Raw genomic sequence first — 25,447 nt, 5'->3', positions numbered from 1 at the left:
GAATGATAACTATGCAAAATTTGAAATTGAAATTCAATTTTTTCACACATGTCATGAATCCAACGATGATAGTATTTATACTGTCGGTGTAGGAAAGATTTACTCATATTATTAATGAACTAACTGAAAATCGTCCAAACAACTTAACAAAGAAAACTGCGCTAATGGCAGAAAATATTTAGAACATGTCATAGATATATCTAACTTGAAAAATCATTAGATCTAACAGAATTATAAAATAAGAAAGATTACACTGTAAATCACAAACCATTGACCAATTGCACAAGCTGCTCCATAAGTGCATGTCTATTCTCTCAAATCTATTATCCAGCAAGTTCAAATTCAAAACTGATGCTAAGACTTGACAAGAAGACCTAAGAAATTCCAAATCTAACATATAAATTTTAAAAAATTCTTCGATCTAAGAAAAAAATAAACAAAACTCCCACTAAAATAGCCTAAGAGAAAAGAAAACTCTTACTAATTCTTAGGAGATAGAAAACTCTCACTAGAATACTTTAGGAGATACTTTATTAAATATAAACCAAAAAAAAAAAAGGAGGAAGGGAAAGTGAGACTTTGATTTGAGACCAAAATCTCTCTCCTGTGGAGGAAGAAAGGTGAAAAAACATTAAGAGTAGAGAGAATGGATGTGTAGTGAGAGAACAAATTCCTACTTTTTACTAATGAAAATACTCAAATAAGGTTGTGGAGTTCATTAATTGCATTGACAATAATTTTTATTTGGCAACTGAAGTCCTTTGAAGCTATCAAATTGATCAAAAACCAACTGTTGGGCTTGCTAAATAGTTAGTCTTAAGATAAGATTTTTTTGTCTTTGGTATAAAAACTAGATTAGAGTGTAAGAGAATGAAGGTGGTACATGAAAAGCATATCTCTTATTTATTAATTTCTCTACTTATGTAGGAATTTGGATTTTGGAAAGGTGTTTATAATGAATTTGAGGAGTTAAATTAATACAGTCAAAGATCTGGGTTCAACATGAGATTACTCAAAGTTTGAGTCCTAAAACTGAAATTCACCCAAAACTTAATTGATCACCCATTGTTTACCCGATCAAGAATCCTATCGCCATCCGCGTTTCTCCGGTCCTTAAAAAACAGTCGCCGCCGCCGGGAACCATCCCTCTCAGTCTCCCGCCAGCCATTGTGAAAAGGTAAGAATCTTTTAAGATATTTTATTTATTCTTTTATTTTTAATATCATCGAACTCGCATGGCATTTGCATTTAGCTATGATTAGATTATGAGAAAGTTGTTCTTCAAGTTTGCATTTTTCATTGTAATTGGAAAATGGGAGTGTATTGGCTTGATAATAGGCTGGTTTACGACCATAGATTGGGGCCTGAATGTATGCAAATCTTAGAGAAGTTCAGCTCTGTGAATGCCTCCTATTTGTTTGATAAAATGCCTGAACTAATTCTTGAAAGCTGTTTGTGAGTTTCTCTCTATCCCTTTGGAGTAAGAATCAAAAGCTTATCTTTCTATTACTTGATAAGTTGCATTCTGAGGATGGAATTTCTCAAGTGACCAAAAGGGGGAAAAAGAATTAATGTTAGCGGAGCTTAGCATTTTTACAGAATTTGAAGATATCAAAATGCTGGATGGATTCTTAATTAGCATTAATGCTGTAAGTACCAGTTTTTAACTTTGCATATTGGGTATATTTTGTAGATTCTTCACTGAATCTTTGGTTGATTTATTTACTGCAGAATCGGGACATGCCAAGTTGTACCCATTCTTGACATTATTGTACCGGGGAGAAAGATTGTTTTTTTTGGGGGGGTGGGTATTATAAGGAGTAGGCGTGGTATTATTCGGTTCATACCAAATTTGGCTCTTAAGATGGACTGTAATGTTTCTTCATTTTTTTCAGTAACTAACAGAATAAGTTGATCAACATGCGTTGAATTAAATGGAGAAGAAGATTGATCAACTGCTTCAACTATTTGCGGTAAAAGAAAATGAGGGTTTTGACGAGAAGTCTAGAGGTTTGGAGATTGGGAGTTCTCAATTACTTGGAGGCACTCAAGTTGCAGGAGAAGCTAGTCACAGATAGAAAGAGTGGAAAAATTACTGATACTCTGTTGTCGTTGCAGCATCCACCTACATATACTCTTGGAAAAAGGCAAACTGTTCACAATCTATTAGTTTCTGAGTCACAGCTCAAATCCATGGGGGCTGAACTGCATTATACGCAAAGAGGTGGTGATATTACGTACCACGGTCCACATCAAGCTATCTTGTACCCAATCATTTCACTTAGGGATATTGGATTTGGGGCTCGAAAATATGTGGAGACACTTGAGTTGACAATGATTGAATTAGCCTCTTTGCATGGTGTGAAAGCTCATGCGGGGGAATCAGGGGAAACTGGGGTTTGGGTTGGGGAAAGAAAGATTGGTGCTATTGGCGTTCGTATTTCATCTGGGATTACCTCACATGGTGTAGCGTTTAATATTGATCCTGATTTAAGTTACTTTGAGCATATTGTGCCCTGTGGAATCGCAGATAAAGAAGTTACATCTTTGAAAAGAGAGGTTGATTCTGACCTTCCTGCTGAAGAGTTGATTCATGAGCAACTAATTTCTTGTTTTGTAAGATTATTTGGCTATAACAATGTTATTTGGAAAGATAATCCCTCATTGTGCGACCAACAAAGCTGACATGGATGTATGCATTATTCTGCAATGACACGATCCATCTAATTGTTTTTCTGAAAGTAAATTCACAATTTTGTGTTGATAAGAGTAAGTTTGGTGGTGATCTGGATATTGACTTGTTGATAAAAGATCTTTGTCTATACTTTCTATTTTCTCCTTTTGCTAGGAATTGCATTTGGATAGTCAAAAGAATTAGTGGAAGTTAAAAGATATCAAAATAAGTCTGTTTGGATTGTAAGTTATTTGGGATTATTTGAGATATTTTTACTGTAGCACTTTTTGTGATGTGATGTATGTGAGATAAAAAGATATTGGGAAGATAAAAAGGTGTATTGAAAATTGTAAAGATGATATAAGCAAATAAAATTGGAAAAATATGAAGCAATCCAAACAAACCAACGAACTACCCAGTCTGGCATCATTTGATGATAATTCTTCAGCTTCATGATGTTTTTTTTTTTTTTGAAAAATATCACTTTTATTTAATCCAAGGCAGCGAGAGCCAGTTACAATAGGTGGAGAGAGAAATCAGAGCCCTACCAACTAACAGGATACTAATCTAATGGATGGAAATTCCCACTTGGGATTCTCGGTGACATGTTTTCTATGTCAATCCAATGCCATCAATAGTGTTGCGCCAAGTGTATTGTTATTAATTACCCTTTAATTTTCTAATAATTCAACTTGGCTTGGTTTAACACAAATATAAATAATAACATGACACTTGGTGCAACACTATTGGTGACATTGGATTGAAATAGAAAACATGTCACCGAAAATCCCAAGTGGGCGTCCATAGCCAGACGCCCGCGAATTTCCCTTGGCAGATGCTGAATAGAGTCAAAGACCATACTAGGATACCCTTGCAGAGCCGCTACCATGCTTGCCTCCCGGAATATGTGAGTAAATGACCCAACCACCTGGACTAGTAGGCGACGAATCCGCCTCAGCAAGTTGCAGTGCGACCACCCCCCCTCCCCCCCAAAGCCGACGATTTGACAAGAGACACGAGAACTGCAGAGTCAACCTCCACCATCACCTTCTGAACCCCCTTTGCCGCACACACTCGCAGCCCTTCCAAGACTGCTAGTGCCTCGGCCTCCAGGACCCCTTTCTCCCCAAACTCCTTATAAAACGCGAAAATAAGTCTACCATCCGAGTGCCGCAATACCCCTCCTCCACTCGCCCTTCCGTTGACCACGCTAGCGTCTGTATTCAATTTGTACCGCTGAGCTTGGGGTTTGGTCCATGCGAAAAAGATGCATGTAGCATATTTATTAGGAAGTTGAGTGCTCTGGTTGTATTTCCTGTAATTTTTTATGAGAATGAGGGGAGCAGCATATACATTAGGGCTTTGAGGAAGCTACGAGCTCTATTATCAACAGGCTAGAGTGTTTGAGTTGATGGACTATCTTTTAATCATTGTAAAGCGATCATTCAAGAGGGTGAATTGCAGTCAGCTTGATCTAACAATGTTCCAGCCAAGCTTATTGATGCCAGAGACCTGTTCTTACACATCTAGGATTTGAGTTTGTAATGCTAGTTTTTGAAGCCTGAAATGATCTATTGCCAGTGAATTATGCTTGAAGTTGGCAATAATGTGATCCTGAAAAAATCCATACCAGTGCTATATGATTGAAGATGGCAGTAGAGTTCTTTCATGCGCGTAGGGGAATGTGATCCAGGAAGTTGCATTGTATTGTCCTTTGAAAAATGGCCATTAATTTATACTACTTAAGCTATCTCTCGCATTTCTGTTGATGCTGCTCCAACAATTTTTATCTCTAAAGGGTAGTGATTCTGGTGATGACTATTTCTATTAGTGCAAAGTGATTCAGACGGTTGACAACTGGAAAAGATATTAAACGGTCTCACTGGCCTCCCTCGAGGTTTCCAAAAGATCAGACACCTTCCTTAAAACCAAGTAGCTGAAAACAAATCCAACCCAATTCAAAAACACAAATAATAATTGGTTTCTGTAGAGAGACAATTTGATACTGCCCCTCAAAATTTGCATTAGTGAGTTAATTTGATATGAACAATACATAACTATTGCAACGAGAATAAAAGTTCAGGAGGTGTAAGTGGAACTGATGGTAAAACCAAGATTTCTATTGCAGTTTGGAAACTAGAAACCAACAGCTCTTTCTGCAACCCTTTCTAATAATGTCTACTTGCAACAGCCAATGCACGAGACTCTATATAACAACAATATGAAACCGCAACAAAGGACAATTCAAGAGCTGGGTATTGGATGAGTTCAAGCAATAGTTAAATGAAATGAACAACTGCAATAGTTAGAAACGTACACACATGGCTTGTTCAAGCAGATATAGGTGAATCCTGGAACTCACCACCATCATTTACAATCAAGAGTAGATACTGTGACCAAAAACTACCCTATATTAGTGATCTTGATTAACCAAGTAGAAATTAGGGAAAAAAAAAAAGGGTCATCAATTAGCACTTTCTCTATTTAGAAGTCATCGACAACCACCAACCCATACCTCAATTTCATACAAAACAACACCCATGTTCCATGAAAATGAAAATAATAGTCAAGAAACTCAAGAAAAGACACTAGAATGCACTATCAAGAAATCTAAAAAAAAAAGATCGAATCACACAAAACATAATACAAACTACATAATATCATATTTTCCATTTTATGCATCGTCGTTTGATATGATTTAATCATGTGTTAGGTCACTATTAAACATGATCAACAACAACTAACTTAAAATCTGCAACCAAATAATAAAATTTATCTTCCAAAAAGAACAGCGCCTAGAAATGGTGCCTTTTTGCGATGGCAAATTAGAAATTATTTTATCTTTCAAATTGCCATTAATTTAGTTAATCCTACTAATTAATGATTTAAGTAATAATGTCAACATAGTTGCCAAATATTTGATAAGTTGTGAGGGTAATTATATCATTTCACTAGAGCTGACGTAAGAATTGGACCTTAGGAGGTGTTTGAAATTTTGGAAACCTTAGAAGAGGCCAGTGAACTGTCAGAAACCTCAAGGAAGGTTTCTAAAATTATCCCTTAACTTTACGACCAGAGCTCATCAAAAGTTGCACTCCATAGTAGTTACAAAGAATTTCGTATTTAGATACTTCGAAATTGGGTTTGATTTTAAGAGCACAAATGGACTTCAAATATCTCGAGTTCCTAGCACCTCTCATGCTGCTGAGTGAGAAACGCAAAATGAAAACTATGCATCTTATATTGTATTAGTGGTCATCTAAATTGGAATGCACATATCGCAGGTTGAAGGGCATTCACAGGTACATTAGCAATCTAGAACAAATATGTAACCACGGTTTTCTTTAATCCTGTTCCTTTTAATTTCCCAAGCACTCAGATTATTTACCTTCGGCGCTCATTTTTTGGCAGAAAGATTTGATACATCCAGTCAAAAGATCGATTTGTCATCAAATAAGTAATGCTAACTTCCCCATCCCCTTTCTCCTATATCAGTTCAGTAGAGAGTCAAGTGTGAGTGTTTAAGATCCATTGAGGTCCCTTCCACTCAACAATTGTCTGGATGTTGGACTTTAGTGGGTTCCCCTTAGATACCTTCCTCAACGCTTTGTTGAAAAGAAGCAAGAGTCACGGTGAAGGTTAAAAGCTGGTTTAAGTCGAGTGTTTCCCCATCCCCTTTCTCCCACATCGGTTCAATAGAGAGTCGAGTGTGAGTGTTTAAGGTCCATTCCAGTCAGCAATTGCCTGGATGTTAGACTTTAGTGGATCCCCCTTAGATACCTTCCTCAACGCTTTGTTGAAAAGAAGCAAGAGTCACGATGAGGGATCGATTTGTTGAAAAGTAATGCTAACACTGTATTGTGGAACAGAAGATGCAATAACTAGCAAGAAAATAGGGTAAATTACATGTTACCCCTCCCATGGTTTTGCATAATATCACATGACTTTTCTAAAATTTCAAAATAATCACGTAACTTCCATGTGAGTTTGTGTAAAGTGGAAAATAGATAGATTGTTTAATTTAACATTTTAAGTATAGACACAGCTAGTATTTCAACTAAGGATGCTATATATACTCTTTTCTGTAAAATTTCCCATTTATACAAAACCATGGAGGTGCAAAGTGCATATTTTGAAATGTTAGGGACATTATATGACAATAGATAAAGCCAAATAGAGGTTATTAATAATTTACCCAAGAAAAAATGACCTTTTCAGTTCCCAAGTACTCCAGCGCTTAGTTTAGGCAGAAAAGATGCGACGCATTCAGTTAAAAAATCAATCTGTCAGCAAACAAGTAAAATGCGTAATATGACTTCACATAAATAATGTACTGTGGAACAGTAGATGCAAAAAACTTGCAAGTTGAAAAAATGAGCACCTCCTGTTGATTTACGCCAAAAAAGGGGTAAAGAAGGGAGGAAAAAACAACAAAATAATACTAAGCTTCCATGTGCTATTAAAAAAGCAGAACTCTGATTTATAGATATGTACAACTATCATTCTCCATCATATTAATACACAGGAAACTTATGAAGAACAAGACAGCATGCACACCCCAGGACGATAAGCCCATGCAGGGGGCAAGCGTGCATATTTCTCCATTCCTGGCTGCTCATCAAAAGGACGTTCCATAACCTTCAATAATCTGCGAACCTCTTCGAAGTCACCCATCTCAGCAGCATCAATGGCACTTTGGCATAAATAGTTCCTAAGAACGTACTTAGGATTTACAGAATTCATTGAGGCCTTCCTCTCCTCATCAGAGATACCACTAGAAGAAAGCTACAAAAATAAAAATGAAGGCTGTGAAACGCGCGATTCATACAACTTGAGAAGTTACAACATTTCAGCAGAAACAAACAAACACTTCAGTCACAAGTAGTGCACAACAAACAACAAACAACTTGAACAGCAACACAAAATACTGGCATAATTCTAAAAAGTGGCCCTTGCTAAGGAAACATTCAAGAAATAAATATCTTGAGCAATAATTTGTTCCCAAACCTAGGAGGCCACAACTTGGACGCAAGAAGCCAGCTCCAGAGCCGAAGTACTCTTCACCTGGCTCTGCAGTGGCAAGGAACGACCTTGTTTATTCTCTTCAGGTTTATTTTTACAGAAGACTGTCATGTCACACCATTAAAAAGCAGATATGAACACAAGGTAACAACAGTTCAAACAACGCCATACTCCCAAGAAGAGATGACATGAGTACCAAAAGATACCAATGAACTCTATGGTCAGTTCCAGCTTCAATTCCAAAGCTTGTATGGTATATTTGCTCCCATGTTAACAAATGAGTTTCATACAAATTTTCTAACATTTCATGATATCATCACTTGCAGGTGAAAGAATATCAAAGTTACATCACATGACCATCAACCAATACCATGGCACAAAGATTCTTGTAAAACACTAGGTGCACAAAACATCAAGAAGGGAATTTATTAAAGAACTACATGTAAACAAAAGGTTAAACTTTTGCTGATTCTAAATTTCAGATAATTGATTCAACATTGGTACATATATTTCAAGCAACCCACAAGATAATAAGCCAAGCAGGAACATGGAAAACCTAGAGAAAATAGCACAACCAGATTCAAAAGCAACTTAGGATGAGTTGCCAAACAGAACTTGGTAAAGAGCCAAGTGAACCATAAATATGACTTTCGAGGAAGTCAACACAATAGGCAGACAGACAGACGGAAAAAGACACGAGGCAGCAGAAGATTGGGGAGGGAAAAAATTGAGACTCCTCATAATTTCCTTACAGCATTAAGTTTGCTCCCCATTAAATTACACCACAAATTTTATCTTAGTCAGTCTATCTGCGAAACCGACAGCTCAAAACATCATATTGTCTCAATAAATTCATAGGACAACTTGCTATCACCAATTTCACTCCTGAGCAACACTTGACTTAACGACTTGTGAAAAGCTCTGCATCTAGTTGATGTGGTCATGATAGGGGTCAGCTATAATTGTTGGAGCCAACATATGAAATCAATGTATAAAAACTTGAAATCCCATCTACATTCTTAGTGTGAAATTCGGCTAGTACTTATTTTACTCCAAACCATGCCTTCTCACTGCAACTCCATTTGTGCAAGATGCAAGTATAGTAGTCTAGTCCATAAAAAAAATTGAAAAAAAAAAAACTCTAGATGAATAAACAGTTGAATAGCACTTCGGCATGTTGTTTCTTCAATATATTTTCTTTTTGCCGCTCCTACAGCTAACTGTCCCTGACTTTTACAAATTAGCAGCCATATTTCAGGCCCAAAATTGGTACACAATTGCACCAAAATATCTCTATGGCAACACAGGAAAAGGCACCAACAAGCAACACAGAAGAAGAAAATTAATTTCAGACGAGAAAATACTAGAGGCATTGAAACATTTAAGTGACAAATTGAAGATGAGGCAATGAACCAGGTAACTGACATTACACTCAAGGAGAATCACAATTCTTCAGGCAAAGCCCTACCATAACACGCTCTTAAGAGCAAAGGGACAAAAATATGTAGTTAATTAGACTACTAAATTTAATAAACTACTAGCAAATTCCCACACACTATTAAGTATTTAATTCAATAAGCATGTCAGATGAAGAGATCACCATATATTAAATAGCACCAAACCAGATGTAGGAATGAGATATTTGGAAGATTATGTGGCTCTAGGACTTGGGGGTCCCAGGTTATAGACCCCTCTCCCCCTCCCCACTTCTTAAATCCCATCCCTCCACTGCTAGAAATTTGAAAAAAAAATTAAAAAATATATATATTTGGAAGATTAAATTCCATATGTTACACCCTATCGTTGTCTAAAATGGTGACAGTTACCATTCCAAACTACATTTCCCATCTATCAATACTCAAAGGAGAAATTTTCTTATGCTATGTCAAAAAAATCACATTTACCTCTTCAGTGTAATGATAAGTTCGCCAAATATCAAAAAATATGTAACCTTTGAATAGCATATGTGAGTTTCAATTAAACAGACAATACCTCTTCAATATAGAACTTCACCCAGCTGGTCCATGCCTCCTTCCGTTCTTTACCAATATCAAGCAGTACTGCCTTTAAAGGAATCAATAGCTCATCTTCAGGAATGGCAGGGTCAGCTTTAATATTTGAGAGCAACCGGAAGAAATTTGTATAGTCTACTTTATCAACGGCCATATTGTTAAGAAGTTTGCTGAGCAACTGTTTATTGTACTTTGGCAGGCCAAGTTTTTGAGTCATTATAGCCTGATAATCATCCATAAACTTGGTTCCATATCTGTAGCAAGTCATACCCAGAATGTCACAAAAAATTCTATAAAATTAATTTGAAAAACAAAAGCCATTAAAAGCACCTCTCCATAACATAATTTGACTCCTTATCAGTAATCAACTTGGCAGAAGATAAAGTCATAGCAAATTGGGCAATGTTCCACAGGGCAATATCAGGTTGATTTGCAAAACAGTATCTCCTCCCAGGAAGATCTGTTGTGTTTGGAGTATAACTTGGATCAAAAGCATCTAAGAAGCCAAAAGGACCATAGTCGATGGTAAGTCCCAGCACACTCATGTTGTCAGTATTCAAAACACCATGTGTGAAACCAACACCCTGCCACTTTGCAATCAAGGATGCTGTACGCTCAGAAACTTCCACAGCCCAAGCTGGTACATCAAACATTAGAAACTCTTAGTACCAAAATAAACAAATATGTGTGTAAACTTTCTGTCTTTCTTCCTCCTTTTTTTTTGGGGGGGGGGGGGGGGAGGGGTGTTTAGAGAAGAAGAAAAGGGAATGGGTCAAAACTTGCTATCATATCACATATTTTGTCCTTTTAATTGCAATACTGAGAGAATATGGAAGGTAACCCCCCACAATAAAAGAACTGGAAAAACAAACAGAATTCATGTAACAACCAACGTAGAATCTATCCCCAAACTTCATTCTTGTAAATAAGCAGACTGATTAGGAAAATCCTGTAGCCAAAAGACACATGGTGCACGAAACCTGAAAAAGCAATGGTAACTGATCTCAAAACCTGCTTGGACTGGTCAACATAGTCAGGCCAACCCTGTTCCCTGCAGGAACACTTCTACCAATCCTTAAGCTCCAAGAAAACCCACATGGAATATATCTTCTAGTCTCCAAAACCAAATTAGAAAATCTAGGAACCTTCTCATTTTCCTAGGTTAATTAGCAAGAACTAACAGCATGTATCCGTAGTTAAGTCCAGAATGAGACTCATAAGAAACATAACCAGCAACTTGGACTGGCAAAATGAAAGCAACATATATCAAAAAATCATGCCCGAAGGATGCTGAATTTAACACCTATTATCACTTATATACTGCCACTAATTATGTAAATTGAAAGCCAACCTGCATACTTGTTTGAGGTTAGATCCACCACTTCATTGTCTTCCTCCCCGGTTTTAAAAGATACACTTTCGCTCTTACTCATATTCTCTAAATGGGGAAAATGATGCTTAATGGTGTAGTCTGCCAAAGTACGAACAATATCAAGATCCTCTTTTCCTCTAGAAGCATGTATTTGGTATGAACCGAAGCGAAGGAAAGATTGAGCCACTCTGCAAACAATTGCACCAGGTTCCTCCTTTGGATTTCCACTGCACAGACACAGAAATAAAAACTAATAATTTGCAAATTAAACCAATAAAACATGACAGATGAAGAAATATTAAATTGTGGCGGCATCAATTTAAATCAAGTTACAGCCCTACCCCTAAGCAATGCATGCAGAAAAGTTCAAATTCTCATCCCAGTATCAACCTAGTGTTGTAAAATCAAGACTGCTTAAAAAAATATGCCATATTTGATTAAAGTCAACAAGATCATACAGAAATTTAAGGACCAAGACATCGGAATAACATGCAAACACATCAAACATTGGAAACTCCTTTATTTTTTTAATTACTAACATGGGGCTGTAATGGAACATCAAACTCAGAAAAAACACGTTAAAACATAAAAGCTAGAACATATATCAAGCTCAAAAAAACCACATGAAAAAACCATGACTGAAGAACATACTCATAGAACATGTCTCGGGTGACAAATTTTCCAGTTGTCACAAGACAAAGAGCACGTGTTGTGGGTATTCCCAGAAAATACATTGCTTCGCTACAAAGAAATTCCCGTATACTACTTCGTAAAACTGCAAGACCATCTGCAAATCGGCTGTATGGTGTTTTTCCAGCACCCTTGAGCTGCAACTCCCACCTTTCTGACTTTGAGTTAAGAAGCTCCCCAAGAGTTATTGCCCTGCCATCACCTAACTGACCAGCCCACATTCCAAACTGGTGTCCTCCATAGCATTGAGCATAAGAAACCCTATAGGAGTGACATGCTGAAATGTTAATCAAGCACCATAGAGGACCTATAGGATGTATAAGCCAAAGACGTGACACTTACCCTCCAACCAAGGGAGAAGCTCCGGAAAATATCTGCGCAAAATCAGGTCTTTCAAACCTGAAACAACAAATATGTTTAGGAAGATGACATTAAGACATCAATGAGAAAGAGAAGAGCCGAACATCAAGATCCAGACAGAAAAAGAGAGAACTAAAAGGAAGTAACCACATCTTAGTAGTATTATGCATATTTTCTTCCAGGAAACAATTCAACTCTATCTGACCTAACTCAGACAAGAAATACCATACACAAACTTCCAAATCGGCTACATTATCATTTAAAATTAGGAACCACCTCCTGATTCTTGTGATAATTTTGAAAATACCAAGCAATGGGACAAAAGCATATCCTGAAATAACTGCACTAACAAAAAGGCAGGGAAACTGCAGGCCCACCCTGTGCTTAAAATAGCATTGCAGGTTTTGGCAGAGAGCAGAAGAATCCTTGTTCACTACTTCACTATAATAAACTTATATTGCCAGCTTCAGGATGCAGACGAGAAAAAAAGCCAGATATGTTCTACATCACAACCTAGTGAATCTAGCTCACACAAACAGCTATTGTACATTCAAGATCATCCAACATAAAGTTGATGATAAAGTCAAATACTAGAACCTCAAAAAAGCACAATGATGAATGTACTCAAGAACTTAAAGCTGTTATGCAAGAGATCCCAACCATTATAAGCTTTATGAAGAAAACATCCTTTTCCACTACTAATGAGGAAATACTGTTAGCCTTTTCCACCACTGCAGCAGATTTATGCAGACAGGAAAAGAGGTCTCATTTCATACAATGGACCTAAATCCCCATTTTTCACATAACTCCAAAAAGAAAAGCCAATTATCGCTACACCATAGCAAAGCATCTTTGCCTTAGAGATTGTATGTCCAGACTCCTCCTTAGATTGGTCATCACATTCACAATTGAATAATAATGAAAAAGACTGCCAGATAAAGTAGAAAAAGATCGAGAGTGCATTTCACCAGTAAGTAGTGAAGCAACAAATTTCCATAAGGAGAACCTTTTTCTTCCAACTAAAAAAAAACGCCTGATACATTCTCAAATCAATAACAATGTCAGCTGTTCAAAGAGGCTTTAAAGTTACACCATGCACACATCTTTGTGCTGTACCCCAAAGACGCACATAACACATGAAACAAACTCGCATACTCACTCTTTAGAATCCAAGTCAAGTGATTCAGCAACTGATTCTGACCATGCAACGAGTTGAGGGTTCTCCACTTCAGCTGACGGCGATACTTTTGTATAACAAGCATGTAATACCTATATATCAAATTGCAAAGTCAATTGAAAAACATCAATCAAATGCCAATATCCCACAAAAAGCCAATCCTGCAAGACCACTATGTATTATGCATTCACTATTTGCTTCCAACATCAACATTTACTACCCTACTGCAGAATTAGCTACAAACTAAAAAGTTAAGTGAAGTTTCTGAAAAGGGTGAGTAATCCAGCAAAATGGCCCTACTGCAGAATTAGCTACAAACTAAAAAGTTAAGTGAAGTTGAGGGTTCTCCACTTCAGCTGACGGCGATACTTTTGTATAACAAGCATGTAATACCTATATATCAAATTGCAAAGTCAATTGAAAAACATCAATCAAATGCCAATATCCCACAAAAAGCCAATCCTGCAAGACCACTATGTATTATGCATTCACTATTTGCTTCCAACATCAACATTTACTACCCTACTGCAGAATTAGCTACAAACTAAAAAGTTAAGTGAAGTTTCTGAAAAGGGTGAGTAATCCAGCAAAATGGCCCTATTTATCAAGTTGCAGAGCTGACATTAACGTTGAAAACATCAATTATTGTCAATACATTAAAGGTTAACCCCCCAAAAACTGCTAAGAGTATGCTTTTAGTATATGCTGCCCAACATTAACAGATATCCCTACATCAGAATTAGTTGATGCACAAAACCTTCGAATAAATTTGTGAAAAGGGTAGTTAATCCACCTTGGTGTAATTCAGTGCTATTGCTAATATAGAAGGCAATTACACCTACATTTTTGCACAAAATGTGCACATTTAAGTTCAGATTGAACTAAACGTTCTACAAAGATCAACTAAATGCCCTTTACAATAGAAAGGTCAAAATTGTTCCCTCTTTTATTAATGAGGCAGCCAAGCGCTGCTTTTTCAGTAATTTTCCTTAAATTAAAGCACACAATTTCCTTACCACTTAATATAGTTAAATCCCATTAGCTACCAAAAAAAAAAGGCCCATTAAACCCTATCCATAAAATTCACTCAAAGAAAAGATAAAAAACAGAAAATATTACATCATTCAGAGAAGTAACAAATTAAACGAGTAATGGCAAGATATCCAATCAGTCCATTTCCACACTCCATATAAATTTAGCAAACCCTAAAAAGAAGAAAAGATAAACATTTTGCATAAATTAAGAAAATATAAGCACAAAAAAACTTAAAACAAAAAAAACTAACATCTCTTGGCATAATATCAGTTCGGGGGTCACCAGGGAGCTCTCGAACAAATGAATGATCCCAATTAAGTTCCTCCAGCTTCAATTTCACCCCTTTATTTTTACTAGCATTATTAATACCATCATGATTTCCACCATGATTATTGGAATTCAAGCTCTGATTTCTGAGATCATCGGCGATGGAATCAACGGCTGCGATTGACGGAGAATCCATAGCAGAAGAAGAAGAACGAGGAAAGAAATTGGAGTAGTGGCGTTGCTGTGATTTGGAGAAGATGGAAGGGCAAAAATGGAATCTTGGTTTGGCTAAGAGAGAAGAGCGGAGATTGAAGAAGAAGGCGGTGGTGGAAGAGGAAGAAGAAGAAGAAGAGGCTAATGAAATGTAGGAAAGCATTTTTTTTTTTCGTTACTATTTTTATGTTGTGGTTTTTTTTGAGATTTTTTGGTTTTAATTTTCTGCAAGCGGCCGCCGCTTTTGATTGTTGTGTCTTTGTGCTTTGGATTGCGACACGTGTTTATGACAAGTGTGTTTGTTTGACTAGTTTTTTTTTTTTTTTTGGTCAATTGTTTTGGTTGGTTTTGGAAAAGGGATAATATGAGAAACCTCCCCTAATATTACCAGGCATCCATAAAGTTTTGAAAATATCATTTATTTCTTCTAATAATTGCAAAAAGATTATGTCAACTCTCACTTGACACATAAATCATATATTAAATAAATATAGCTCAAAAAATTTAAAAAAGAAACAAAAGCCACTTAGTTCTCTTTTTCCTTTCTCCAACATTCTCTCTTACTTATTTTTTTATGACTTTATGATTTTTATGTGTAATTTATTGTAAATTGAATTTTATTGATCTTTTACTTTTTGTGGTTGTGATAGAATGTGGTATAATTTTGGAGTTTATTTTGAGTTAAGTTTTATAATGATCAGTAAAATTTAAAATTTTGGGTATGGATTGAGAAGAAGTTGAAAAAAAATTATAACATTAATAAGAAATAGGTTTTAAGCATATAGAGTTAAATTGTTGCTGTGTATTTGTTTGCAAATCTCTTTTTTCTTTCTCAGATTTATATTTTTACGGATTATAGCATTATGCTGTGATAGTACTACTTGAGATTATTTTTTAGGTGGTGGTTTTCTTGAAACAAACAAAGTGGCTTAGGAGGATATTTATTTAGCGAGCAAAAGGGTAGTTTAGGGTTTTTCAAAATTTTATTACATAAATAACAACAGTAAATGAGGTAAGTGATATTTTAAAATTTTAGGGATGTTAGGTGATATTAAGAGAAATCTTAGGGGAGGTTTATAATATTATCCCTTTGGGAAAATGTAGATGTTTTATGAAAATTGAAAATTGGCCTTTATGGAGAAAATAATGAAATTAGTGAACTTGTTTTCAAATGTGTGCTTTTCTTTGTAATTTTTTTTTGGCAAAAATTTGGGTGAAGCCGATCTACGAACCCACAAATAGATCAAGTGGTGTAAAATTTGCCACATCATCATAATGATTAAAATATTTAGAAACTCTATCGCACAACATCGGAAACTTGTTCACTTCCGGCATCTCTTCTCAATTCTTTTACTTTTCTTTTATTTCCATTTGAAATTCCAGAGCAAAGAAACTTCTAGTGGCAACAATTTTCCGAGATAAGGTTTCTTTCTACTTTGTTCACTTCATCTTGCCCATTTAACAAGATCTACAAACCCCTCAATTGTTACCTTTTAATATTTGCTTTTGTTTGGCTTGTACTTTTGGGTGTAATTTTGCTTAAATTTTGATTTTGTGAAAAATAGGGGAAGAAGAAATGGAGAAGAAGGGCACGACGGAGGATTTGGTGGAGATTCACGAAAACAAAGTGGTCTCGGCACTAGATGCAAGAGAAGGAAGCAATGGGAAGGGAGATGCAAGGATGACTAAGGAAAGAGGGGTAAAATACCAAAAAGCTCCTTGTGATTTATCAAATGTTCAATTTTATTTTCTCTGATTTGGAGTCTTATACTATACCTCCCTGTGGTTTCGACTAAATTGAAAATTCGACACAAAGCATCCAATCTAATAGTTGTACATGAAATATTGATAGTGCCCCTATATAACTGAATGCATCGGGAGAATTTTTCATTAATCTTGCACTTGAAATTTGAAGAATCGAGAGAGATAGAGAGAAAGTGAAAGCAAGAAAAAACCCCTAAATTTGAAATTTCCCAAATTCTTTCAAGAATCAGTGGAGAATTCTAACAAAATAGGAGGTCAATTGCAAGGAAAATTCATCCTAGTGCTTGTGTTGATATCTCAAACCCCTTAACATTCCTCTGATTCAACGATTTTCACTTAGCATTCCTTCCACAATTACATAACTTGTATTGATATCTCAAATCCCTACTTCCACTGCCACTTCAATAGCTTGAGGAAGATATTTTAGAAGACATCTAATCCCAAATGAGATTTTGAAATCAACAATTTCACTCCTAATCCCTTATCGTTGTATCTTCAATCCCAGAAAGGGGAAGGATTTGGAAATCGATTTGAAAATTAAGGGAATAAGGATTTGGAACCCTTCCTCTATCTTTCTTCAGCTTTTAATCTCCATATAGGGGTATTTTCGGCAAGTGCAAGCATCCTTTTCTCTTAAACATTATTTATTGCAAGTCTTACTCTCACTAAAAGTGTGTAACCCTTACATACCATTAGATTGGATACTTTCCATCCAATTTTCAATTTAATCGAAACTACAAGGAACTATAGTGTAGATTTTCAAACCTAAGGGAGTTAAATTGAACATTCAAACCACAGGGAGTTTTTTGGTATATTTCCCAAGGAAGGAGTGTCAATACTTAAATATTTAGAAATCAAGAATTTTGCTTCTTAACCATGCTCAAACTCTCTCTCTCCTATTGGTGTATTATTTTTGTGCTGAAGAGTGAAGTTGAAACTTTCTTGAAAAATCAAATCCATGTCAACGAAATCAAGAATTTCTTTTTCTTCGCTTGGACCAAATGGGAAATCAAAAGAATTTGTGAAACAATCAATGGAGAAGCATGGGGAAACTTCAAGAGTTTCAACTAAGAATCTAATAAAGCGACTCAAATTGGTGTAAAAAATCTAGATTTATTTGTTTTTGCCTGGTTTTTTTATGTTGGGTATATGTTTGTTTTGGAAAATGTAGCAATAGGTAGAAAGATTGTGACGAAAATTGAAGAATGGTTGGGAAGTTCATTGACTGAAAGTTACTGTGAATGACTAGATTAAACTCTATGTAAGTGTATGTTTTGTGGAAGGAGGAAGAATTAATGATGAAGTGACAAATTTTGGATCACTTGGTCTATGAGTGGGGCTGTAGACCGGGTCTACCCAAATATTTGCCATCTTTTTTGACCTCCATTTTGATAAGTTATTGTTCAGGATATTGAAGATACAACATTTAAAAAGAAAAAAAGATACAACAAGGTGAAGTATTATAAGAATTATGTGTAATATTTATGAATTATTAGCATAATGATTGTGAAATTGAATGTGCGTATGGGTTGTGAAAATGAACATAGAATGCATTTGTGTAGGTGAATTGAACGTTAGTAGATTGATATGTGAGTTATAAGCGTCATATATTTTTTTATGCATTTGTTACGATTAGTTGGAAGGATTTTTATCTTTTTATTAGAAGATATATATTATGTTAAATTGCATAAAATTAGTTTTTGTTATAGTAAAATACAATCTAAATCACAATTTTTTTCCTATTCTCAAGAGACTCTAAAAGGAAAATTTTAAGGAAATTATATGAATTTCACAATAATTTATTATTTCATATTTTCAAGTGTTAATTGCACTAAATCTCTTGATCTTTACCCTTTACCCCTTCTATTCATTAAATATATACTTTGTTCCTTGTTTGATTTTTTAGAACAAAAGTGCCCTTGGTATATTATTTTATTTTTCTTTATTTATTCATTCTTTTATTTTTCTTTTCTACTAGTTTCTTTAAATTCTATTTCTATTTTTTTCATTTATCTCATATGCTATATCCTTCATTTTTCTATTAGTATTACTAATTGCATAGGAAAGGGGAGAATTGAACTCATTACGATTTGTTTATTAATCATCTTTGCTAGAAATAATTAATTAATTATAAGCTCTAGATGTACTAATTTTAAATACTATGTGAAATATTACTTTTTAAGATAGCCCTCCATTACTTAAATAGTGATAAGCAGGTTGATTTGATCATCATTTTGATCACATTTTCATTTCTTTTGCAAACTACATATTTTATTTTATCTTTGTCTACTTTTTCACCCTTCAACCTTGTTCATCAATGTCATTTTTCAATTTCAAATTCATTATTAAAATTGGTATAAAATACTCCTGGACAATTCTGAACCTCGCCCCATTATTTTAAATTTACACCCCAAATGTTAGAATTCATGTGCAATTTTTTCTATATAAACTTATCATATAAAACATAAATTTGTAACACGTACAAAATTGTAAATTCAAAAGTAAAAGGTTAATAAGTATGTTGGATTTCAAGAAAACATGACTCATGAGCAAATATAATGATTTTAATGGTTTTCTCCATGTTAATTACTAATCCAACCTCGATTTTGGTAAAGGTAACTTTACTTGAAAATTATCATAACAATCATTGTGTAATTCTTCGCAATCTTTCTTTGTTTGTTGTCTCTTTTTTTGTCAACACAAATAGATAACGGATGATAGGGATTCAGCGTAAGTCTTTGGTCATCTAATCACCTACCATCTATATGGAACGCTCTTTTGTTTGCACAACATACTTTTCTCGCTTTTTCTTTCTCTTTGATCTTATCTTTATTTTGTCTCTTTCTTCTAAGGTTAGGCAGTACACACACATAACATCTTCTCTTTGTCAGTACTCCTCTCCAATATTATATGCAAAATCTCATTCTCATCTAATATTTTCGATCTTTACCTCTCTTACTGTTGTTTGTCTTCCATTCTTCTCTTTGTTGTCTTCATCATTTCTTTCTTTTGTCTAGTTGCTAATAGAACTAAGCTTTATATTCCTTTTAGATCAAATATGGAGCTTCAAATGCTATGGATTTTCACATCTAAATAAAAGAACCACCACATGTTACCCAACATTGGTAACTCTATGGCTCTGCCCTCCTTACTTGTTTTAGGCACAAAGTTCAACTAAGCCCTAAAGATTTAGAGTTAATTTGTAGCATACTAAGCTAATTTAACTAAAAGCAACTGAACTTGATGTTTCAAAGATAATAAATTGAAAGTCCAACAATAAAATGAACGATAAAATTGGCAGAAATAAGGGAAGAAAATAATTAAGAGAAAAGAAATATAATAACAAGGTGATGTGATTCCTTGATCCACAGGATTCAAGAAGACGACATGCGGAAGCTAATATGAGACCTTAGAGGACACGTTGCGATTTGATGGACTCGACCTCCAAACTTGGACCACTCAAGCTTGAATTCGATGGTAGAAGACGCCACAATCAAGTGTGTGTGCTTGATTGATAAGTCAAGAAACACTTAGGATCAACTCTAGGTTGTTCAACTTAGCTTTCACAAGCTAAAGGAATTTGTCTCAATGAATGGAAAAATTCTGAAATTTTTGTATTAATGTCACAAAACTCAATGTAAAACATCACTTAAGGCTATTTTTAGCCTTGACTAAACCTTAATAAAGCTTGAAAAACATTAAGGAAATTCAGCCAACCCATTTCCTTCTCTTGGCTGAAATCTAACTTACTAATTAACTAATTTAATGACTAACTAAAGTACTATTGGACCTAAGACCCATATGGCCGAACTACACTCAACAAGAGCTACTTAATGGTGGCTGTGACACCCCCACTTCTCCCAAGGGCGAAGCCAAGGGTATCGACGAGACGCCTGCCCAACTCTCGTCAGGACTCGATACAATTTCAATTCAAGTTTAAGGAGAAATAACCGAATAATAAAAGTCGAAGGCGTAAAGAAAAGTCGTTTCCTTAATCAGTATTCAATTCTTACATATCTAGATACCAAATACATCATTTTCCCCAAAATATATAAATTTCAAAAGTCATTTAATCAATTACATTCGAAACCCTAATCAAAAGTGCATCAAGTCGACTTCTCCATAAATCCTTTCATTCCAGCTCCTATTAAAGAAAACAAATCTAATGGGGTGAGCGAATGCTCGTGAGGCTAAGAAACACACAAGCAAACACGTAGTCCAAGTAACAACAACATTTATACAGTAAGTAAAACTATAAAGTTCGAGTAATTAATATTTCAAGTAGGAAAAGTAAACAGAAACAATTTAAGGATACTGTAGCTCTCAGGAGCTAAATGCCACGTAGTCGAGTCAATGTCTTGATCAAATTTCATGTTGACACTCCGTTAACCACATAAGTATCAAATCCTGTAGATACACCACTTTCTTCGAATCCCATCACCATTACACCCCCTTAGTAGGCCCGCTCGTCAAGGTTTCGATATTACTTGAGTATATCATGGCAATACTACGCGAGTATGCCAAGCAAGATCTCTCTAATAGATCAAGTTTCGTGTTTGCTCATAGTTTACTAAGCTCCTCGACCAAACCCATGTTGGCTCGATTCGCAGAGTTAGCCAACGAGTTTGGGCATCCCCCGAATATGAATATAAGTCGAAGAGGTTCACTCCGCTCGAAAACACAACATGCACAACGATTACGAGTATAATAGTCGATGAGATTCCCCCAATCGACTTTAAAACCAAGTTTAATACAAGTTGAGTTCGAGTAATCACGTAATAAGTCAAGTAGCAAGTTGAGCACAGGAGAGCGAGTGCGGTAAAATACACACTCATCTCATCAAATGAGATTCACGTATTTAAGCAAGGTAAATCAAGTAGACACAACGATTCATGCACTTGACACTCACCAAATCAAAACAAAAGTGAGTGAGCGAGCAATTAAGCTTTTAGACGTCCACTTCGAGATTCTCTTGAAAATCTCCTTGAGTGTCTGAACAAATAACAAGTACTTTCGCTCACAACCATGTATTAACCAATAACGAAGGTACACTTATTTAGACTAAGTCCATGTCTCAAAAGAGAACTTTAATCACTCAAAAATCGAGATTCAAAAGTGAGGATTTATTAATGCAAAAGAAACTAATTTCCTCCATGAAATCGAGTTTAAAACGATCAACCAATATCAAAGGATAAGGAAAAGTTTCCAAAAACTCACTTCTCATCAAGTCGGAAAATTCAGTTTTGCGCGTCAAATTTTGAAAATTCAGATCTTGCACTCGACAGGTCCAAAAATGAAAAACTTTATACCGTTGAAATCAGTACTAAAATTTTCTAGAAGACACTTTTCTAAGATTCTACACGGAAAGCATTCATTTTTCAGCTCAAAGTTTCATTTCCTAGAAGACAGGTTTGAACTAGTCTTATTTTTCAGGAATCTTTGGAGATTCGGCATAATTCACAGAAAGTGAATAAGTTCTTGAAATTCGTAACACAATAAGAGTTCCAAACAAGGTTTCAAACATGACAAACGGAACTAAATTCGGAGTCTTGAGTATCAAGATATAGCAGTTCAAAGTTGGTAAAATTTCACTACTAGAACAGTGAATTTCCAGATTTAAAAAGCATTTGTAGCATCATTTAGATATCGAAAGATTATTGAAATAACACCAAATTTGGTATACTTAAACTTCTATATGTGGACTACCCCTGTATCAAATTTCACACAAAAACTTGTGTGGGAAGGCAGTTAACAAAATGACTAAAGTTCATAAAATGTTTCAAGGCTAATCTACCTTCTTGATTTTATTTTCTTTCCGAACATTTTGCACAATGAAATCAGTCCAAATTCAATCCATTTTTGAAACCAAGGTCCTAGAGATCTTTATAAACACTTGATGGTTGATTGACATCAAAATTTTCGAAATAAAACAACCCACAACAAATTAGACCAGTCGGCCAGCAAGAAGGAAAAGCTTTCCAGTTTTTCAGCTTTATTGCACTTTGGAAATCAGACCACATCTCACTCAATACAAGTTCAAATTAGGAATGGTTGGTGGCGTTGGAAACTAGGTTCAAAATGCTTCAATTCATCAGAAGGAAATGTTTTTAAAATCAGTTCACAGGTAGTTCAAATTCAAGCCACAAGTTGCAGCTTCTCATTTCCTCTAGGACAGATATTCATAACAGGGCAGCAAATTTTGACGAATCACTACGGATGACTCAAAATGAACTAGCGGGTCATTTTTATATCATTCGAAAACTACGGATGTCTAGTTTTGAATGCCACTAACGACACTCAATTTCAACTTTTGTACAAAAACATATGTTCAAACAAAGAAGTACTGTTTGGCATCCTGTTTACCACTTCCAGGTTTCTTTAAATTTCGAAAATCCAAGTTCTGCTCAACTAAATGAAACGATTTTCGGACAAAACTTTGTACACACGATATAACACATATAACCATCAATTTCACAGTAAAACAAGTACCAACAATTCGAAACAACCACAGAACAACAAGGACAGAATTTTGGCCAGTTTGCACTTCTAACTTTCCTTCGATTTGTCATTCACTTTCTAACTGTATTCATCTCAAATAACACGTAAACAACCACATTCAACTAATTACCCCTCAAGATAGCTACCTAAAGGTATCATCAAGTTTGCTAGCCTAGAGTTAAAATAAGATAAAATGGGTTTCCTCAAATCCTCTACCTATTTCATGCTTTGGGTTGTCAAACCCATGAAATCTAAGCTTGATTCTTGAAGAACAATGGAGAGATTGTAAGAGTTGATAGTTACCTCTGAACCCTTGAAGAAACCAGAAATTTTCACCACAAAACTTTCAAGAAATTTTCACTATATGATTTCTTCCTCCAAGTTAAAGTTAATCTCCAAGTAGTTTTGAATTTGGATGCAAATTTGGAAGTGAAATGGAAGCAAGAATTGAGCAAGTGAAGTGAAGCTTTTTCCTCCTTTCTTCCTTGGGTGTTTGGCCGACCAAGAGAGAGGAAGAGAAGGGTTTTATGTGTTGTGAAGGTTGGTGGATGAAGTGTGTTAATGAAGCCAAGTTAAAAGTGAAAAAGTCAACTTGCAAGAGTGCGCGAATAGTGTCCCGTACTACCACTTTCCTCTCTTGGTTGTTGCACTTGTACACTAATCCTCAAATGTAATCCTTTAACACTATAATTATTCACTCTTAGTAGTCTAGTATAAGTTTTTTAAATTTTCACTTAGCCGTTTTGACACGAAATACGTGAACTTTTGATTCGCGCGCAATAAAGCGAAATTTAAAAGCGATTCATATAACGATAATATAAGTAACTAATACTAGGATAAATAATTATAAAAAAACTATTTTAAAAATAAAAAGATGAGTCCTCACAGTAGCCCAACCCACCATTTGGAGCTTGATCACTTGCTCTTTTAATTGTAAGTACTATCTTGGTAGTCTTGCAAGGATCCTCGATGTCCATTCCTTTAATGCACGATTTCTTTTGAGTTTGAATGGCATGAACTAAGGTTTGAAGTGAATCTTTGAACCTCTTAAATCGTGCACGCGTCACGGGTCCTTGAGGTTTTTCGAATCCTTGAAAATCTCAGTAGGGTTTTATGGGTCCTTGAAAACCTCTTAGCCCTGCTAACCCTATAAAACTTCGATGGTTAAATAGGGTTTTCCGGTTGCTTTCATTTAGAAACCGCTTCAATTTTGGTTGGATCCACCTTAATTTCGTCCTTGAAAATTATATGACCTAGGATTGTCATTTCTTTCAACCAAAACTCACATTTGCTAAACTTAGCATACAACTGATGTTCCCTCCAAGTTTGTAAAACAATTCTAAGATGTTTCTCATGATCCTCCAGAGTCTTAGAGTACACCAGTATATCATCGATGAACACCACCACAAACTGATTTAGATAAGACTTAAAAATTCTATGCATCAAATCCGTAAAAGTCGCAAGTGCATTAGTCAATCCAAATGGCATCACTGCAAACTTAAAGTGTCCATACCTCGAGTTAAAGGTAGTTTTGGGTATATTTTTTTCCAAAATCCTCAACTGATAATAACCCTGACTGAGGTCCAAATTCGAGAATACTACCGCCCATTGCAATTGGTCAAGCAGCTCATCAATGTGGGGAAAAAGGGTATTTATTCTTAATAGTAACATCGTTCAGGTCTCGGTAATCTATAAACAGTTTTAAACTCTCATCTTTCTTTTTGAAAAACAAGATTGGGGCTCCTCACGATGAATCACTCTCCTTTATAAACCTCGCTCTAACAAATTTGCAACTGTAATTTCAACTCTTTTAATTCAGTTGGAGCTATTCTATACGGCGTCTTAGAGATAGGTGCCACTCCCGGAGTCATATCAATTTTAAAAGTTATCTCCCTTTTCGAAGGCAAAGACTCTAATTTTTCGGAAAAAACATCCGAATACTCCTTCATTACAGGCATATCTTCCAACCTCACTTTATCACTAGGAGTATTTATAAGAAAAGTCAAATATTTTTTAATCGAATTCTTGAAATAAGAGCAAATGAGGCTAATCTACCTCTTACATCAAATTTTAAGGTTGCCTTTCCTGGAATGCACAACTTTACCATTTTCGTCTTACAGTTCAATTGAGCATGGTAACGAGCTAACCAGTCCATTGCTAAGATCACATCATACCCCTTTATATCTAAACCCATCAAATTGGTTAGCAATTTTCGCTCTCCAACTCATATCTCATAATCTCTATACACCAAGTCAGCGATTAAACTTTGATCCCCAATAGGTGTTCTAACTTCCAAATCATAAGATAACTTAATTGGTTTCACATCTATTCCACTTATAAAATTAGGGCTCACAAAAGAGTGT

At 35.4% G+C, this 25,447-nt stretch overlaps 2 protein-coding genes across 4 annotated transcripts; one reads left to right on the top strand and one right to left on the bottom strand.

Moving 5' to 3' along the window:
• The first annotated feature begins 1,006 nt into the window (after positions 1 to 1,006).
• Positions 1,007 to 2,767, top strand: LOC113712845 (octanoyltransferase LIP2, mitochondrial-like). 3 transcript variants are annotated; one of them, XM_072055641.1, is made up of 4 exons: positions 1,007 to 1,177; positions 1,519 to 1,649; positions 1,732 to 1,804; positions 1,896 to 2,767. In XM_072055641.1, exon 4 carries the CDS (start codon positions 1,984 to 1,986, stop codon positions 2,683 to 2,685), a length of 702 nt encoding a protein of 233 aa, XP_071911742.1. In that variant the 5' UTR covers positions 1,007 to 1,177; positions 1,519 to 1,649; positions 1,732 to 1,804; positions 1,896 to 1,983; the 3' UTR covers positions 2,686 to 2,767. The 3 variants fall into 3 exon arrangements, with proteins under 3 accessions (XP_071911742.1, XP_027092360.1, XP_027092281.1); XM_027236559.2 differs by lacking the exon at positions 1,732 to 1,804; XM_027236480.2 differs by lacking the exons at positions 1,519 to 1,649; positions 1,732 to 1,804 and having other exon boundaries at positions 1,010 to 1,177.
• A 4,343-nt stretch (positions 2,768 to 7,110) lies between these two features.
• Positions 7,111 to 15,023, bottom strand: LOC113712772 (uncharacterized). Its single transcript, XM_027236371.2, has 8 exons — positions 14,593 to 15,023; positions 13,290 to 13,399; positions 12,113 to 12,169; positions 11,732 to 12,031; positions 11,060 to 11,307; positions 10,039 to 10,345; positions 9,689 to 9,962; positions 7,111 to 7,459 (listed from the first exon to the last, which is right to left on the bottom strand). Exons 1-8 carry the CDS (start codon positions 14,983 to 14,985, stop codon positions 7,205 to 7,207), a joined length of 1,944 nt encoding a protein of 647 aa, XP_027092172.2. The 5' UTR covers positions 14,986 to 15,023; the 3' UTR covers positions 7,111 to 7,204.
• Positions 15,024 to 25,447: the final 10,424 nt, after the last annotated feature.

This window comes from Coffea arabica, chromosome 1c (genome assembly GCF_036785885.1).
Source record: "Coffea arabica cultivar ET-39 chromosome 1c, Coffea Arabica ET-39 HiFi, whole genome shotgun sequence".
NCBI classification, from domain to species: Eukaryota; Viridiplantae; Streptophyta; class Magnoliopsida; order Gentianales; family Rubiaceae; genus Coffea; species Coffea arabica.
The sequence above is the reverse complement of the archived record's forward strand: the minus strand, read 5'-3'. Positions and strand labels throughout refer to the sequence as shown.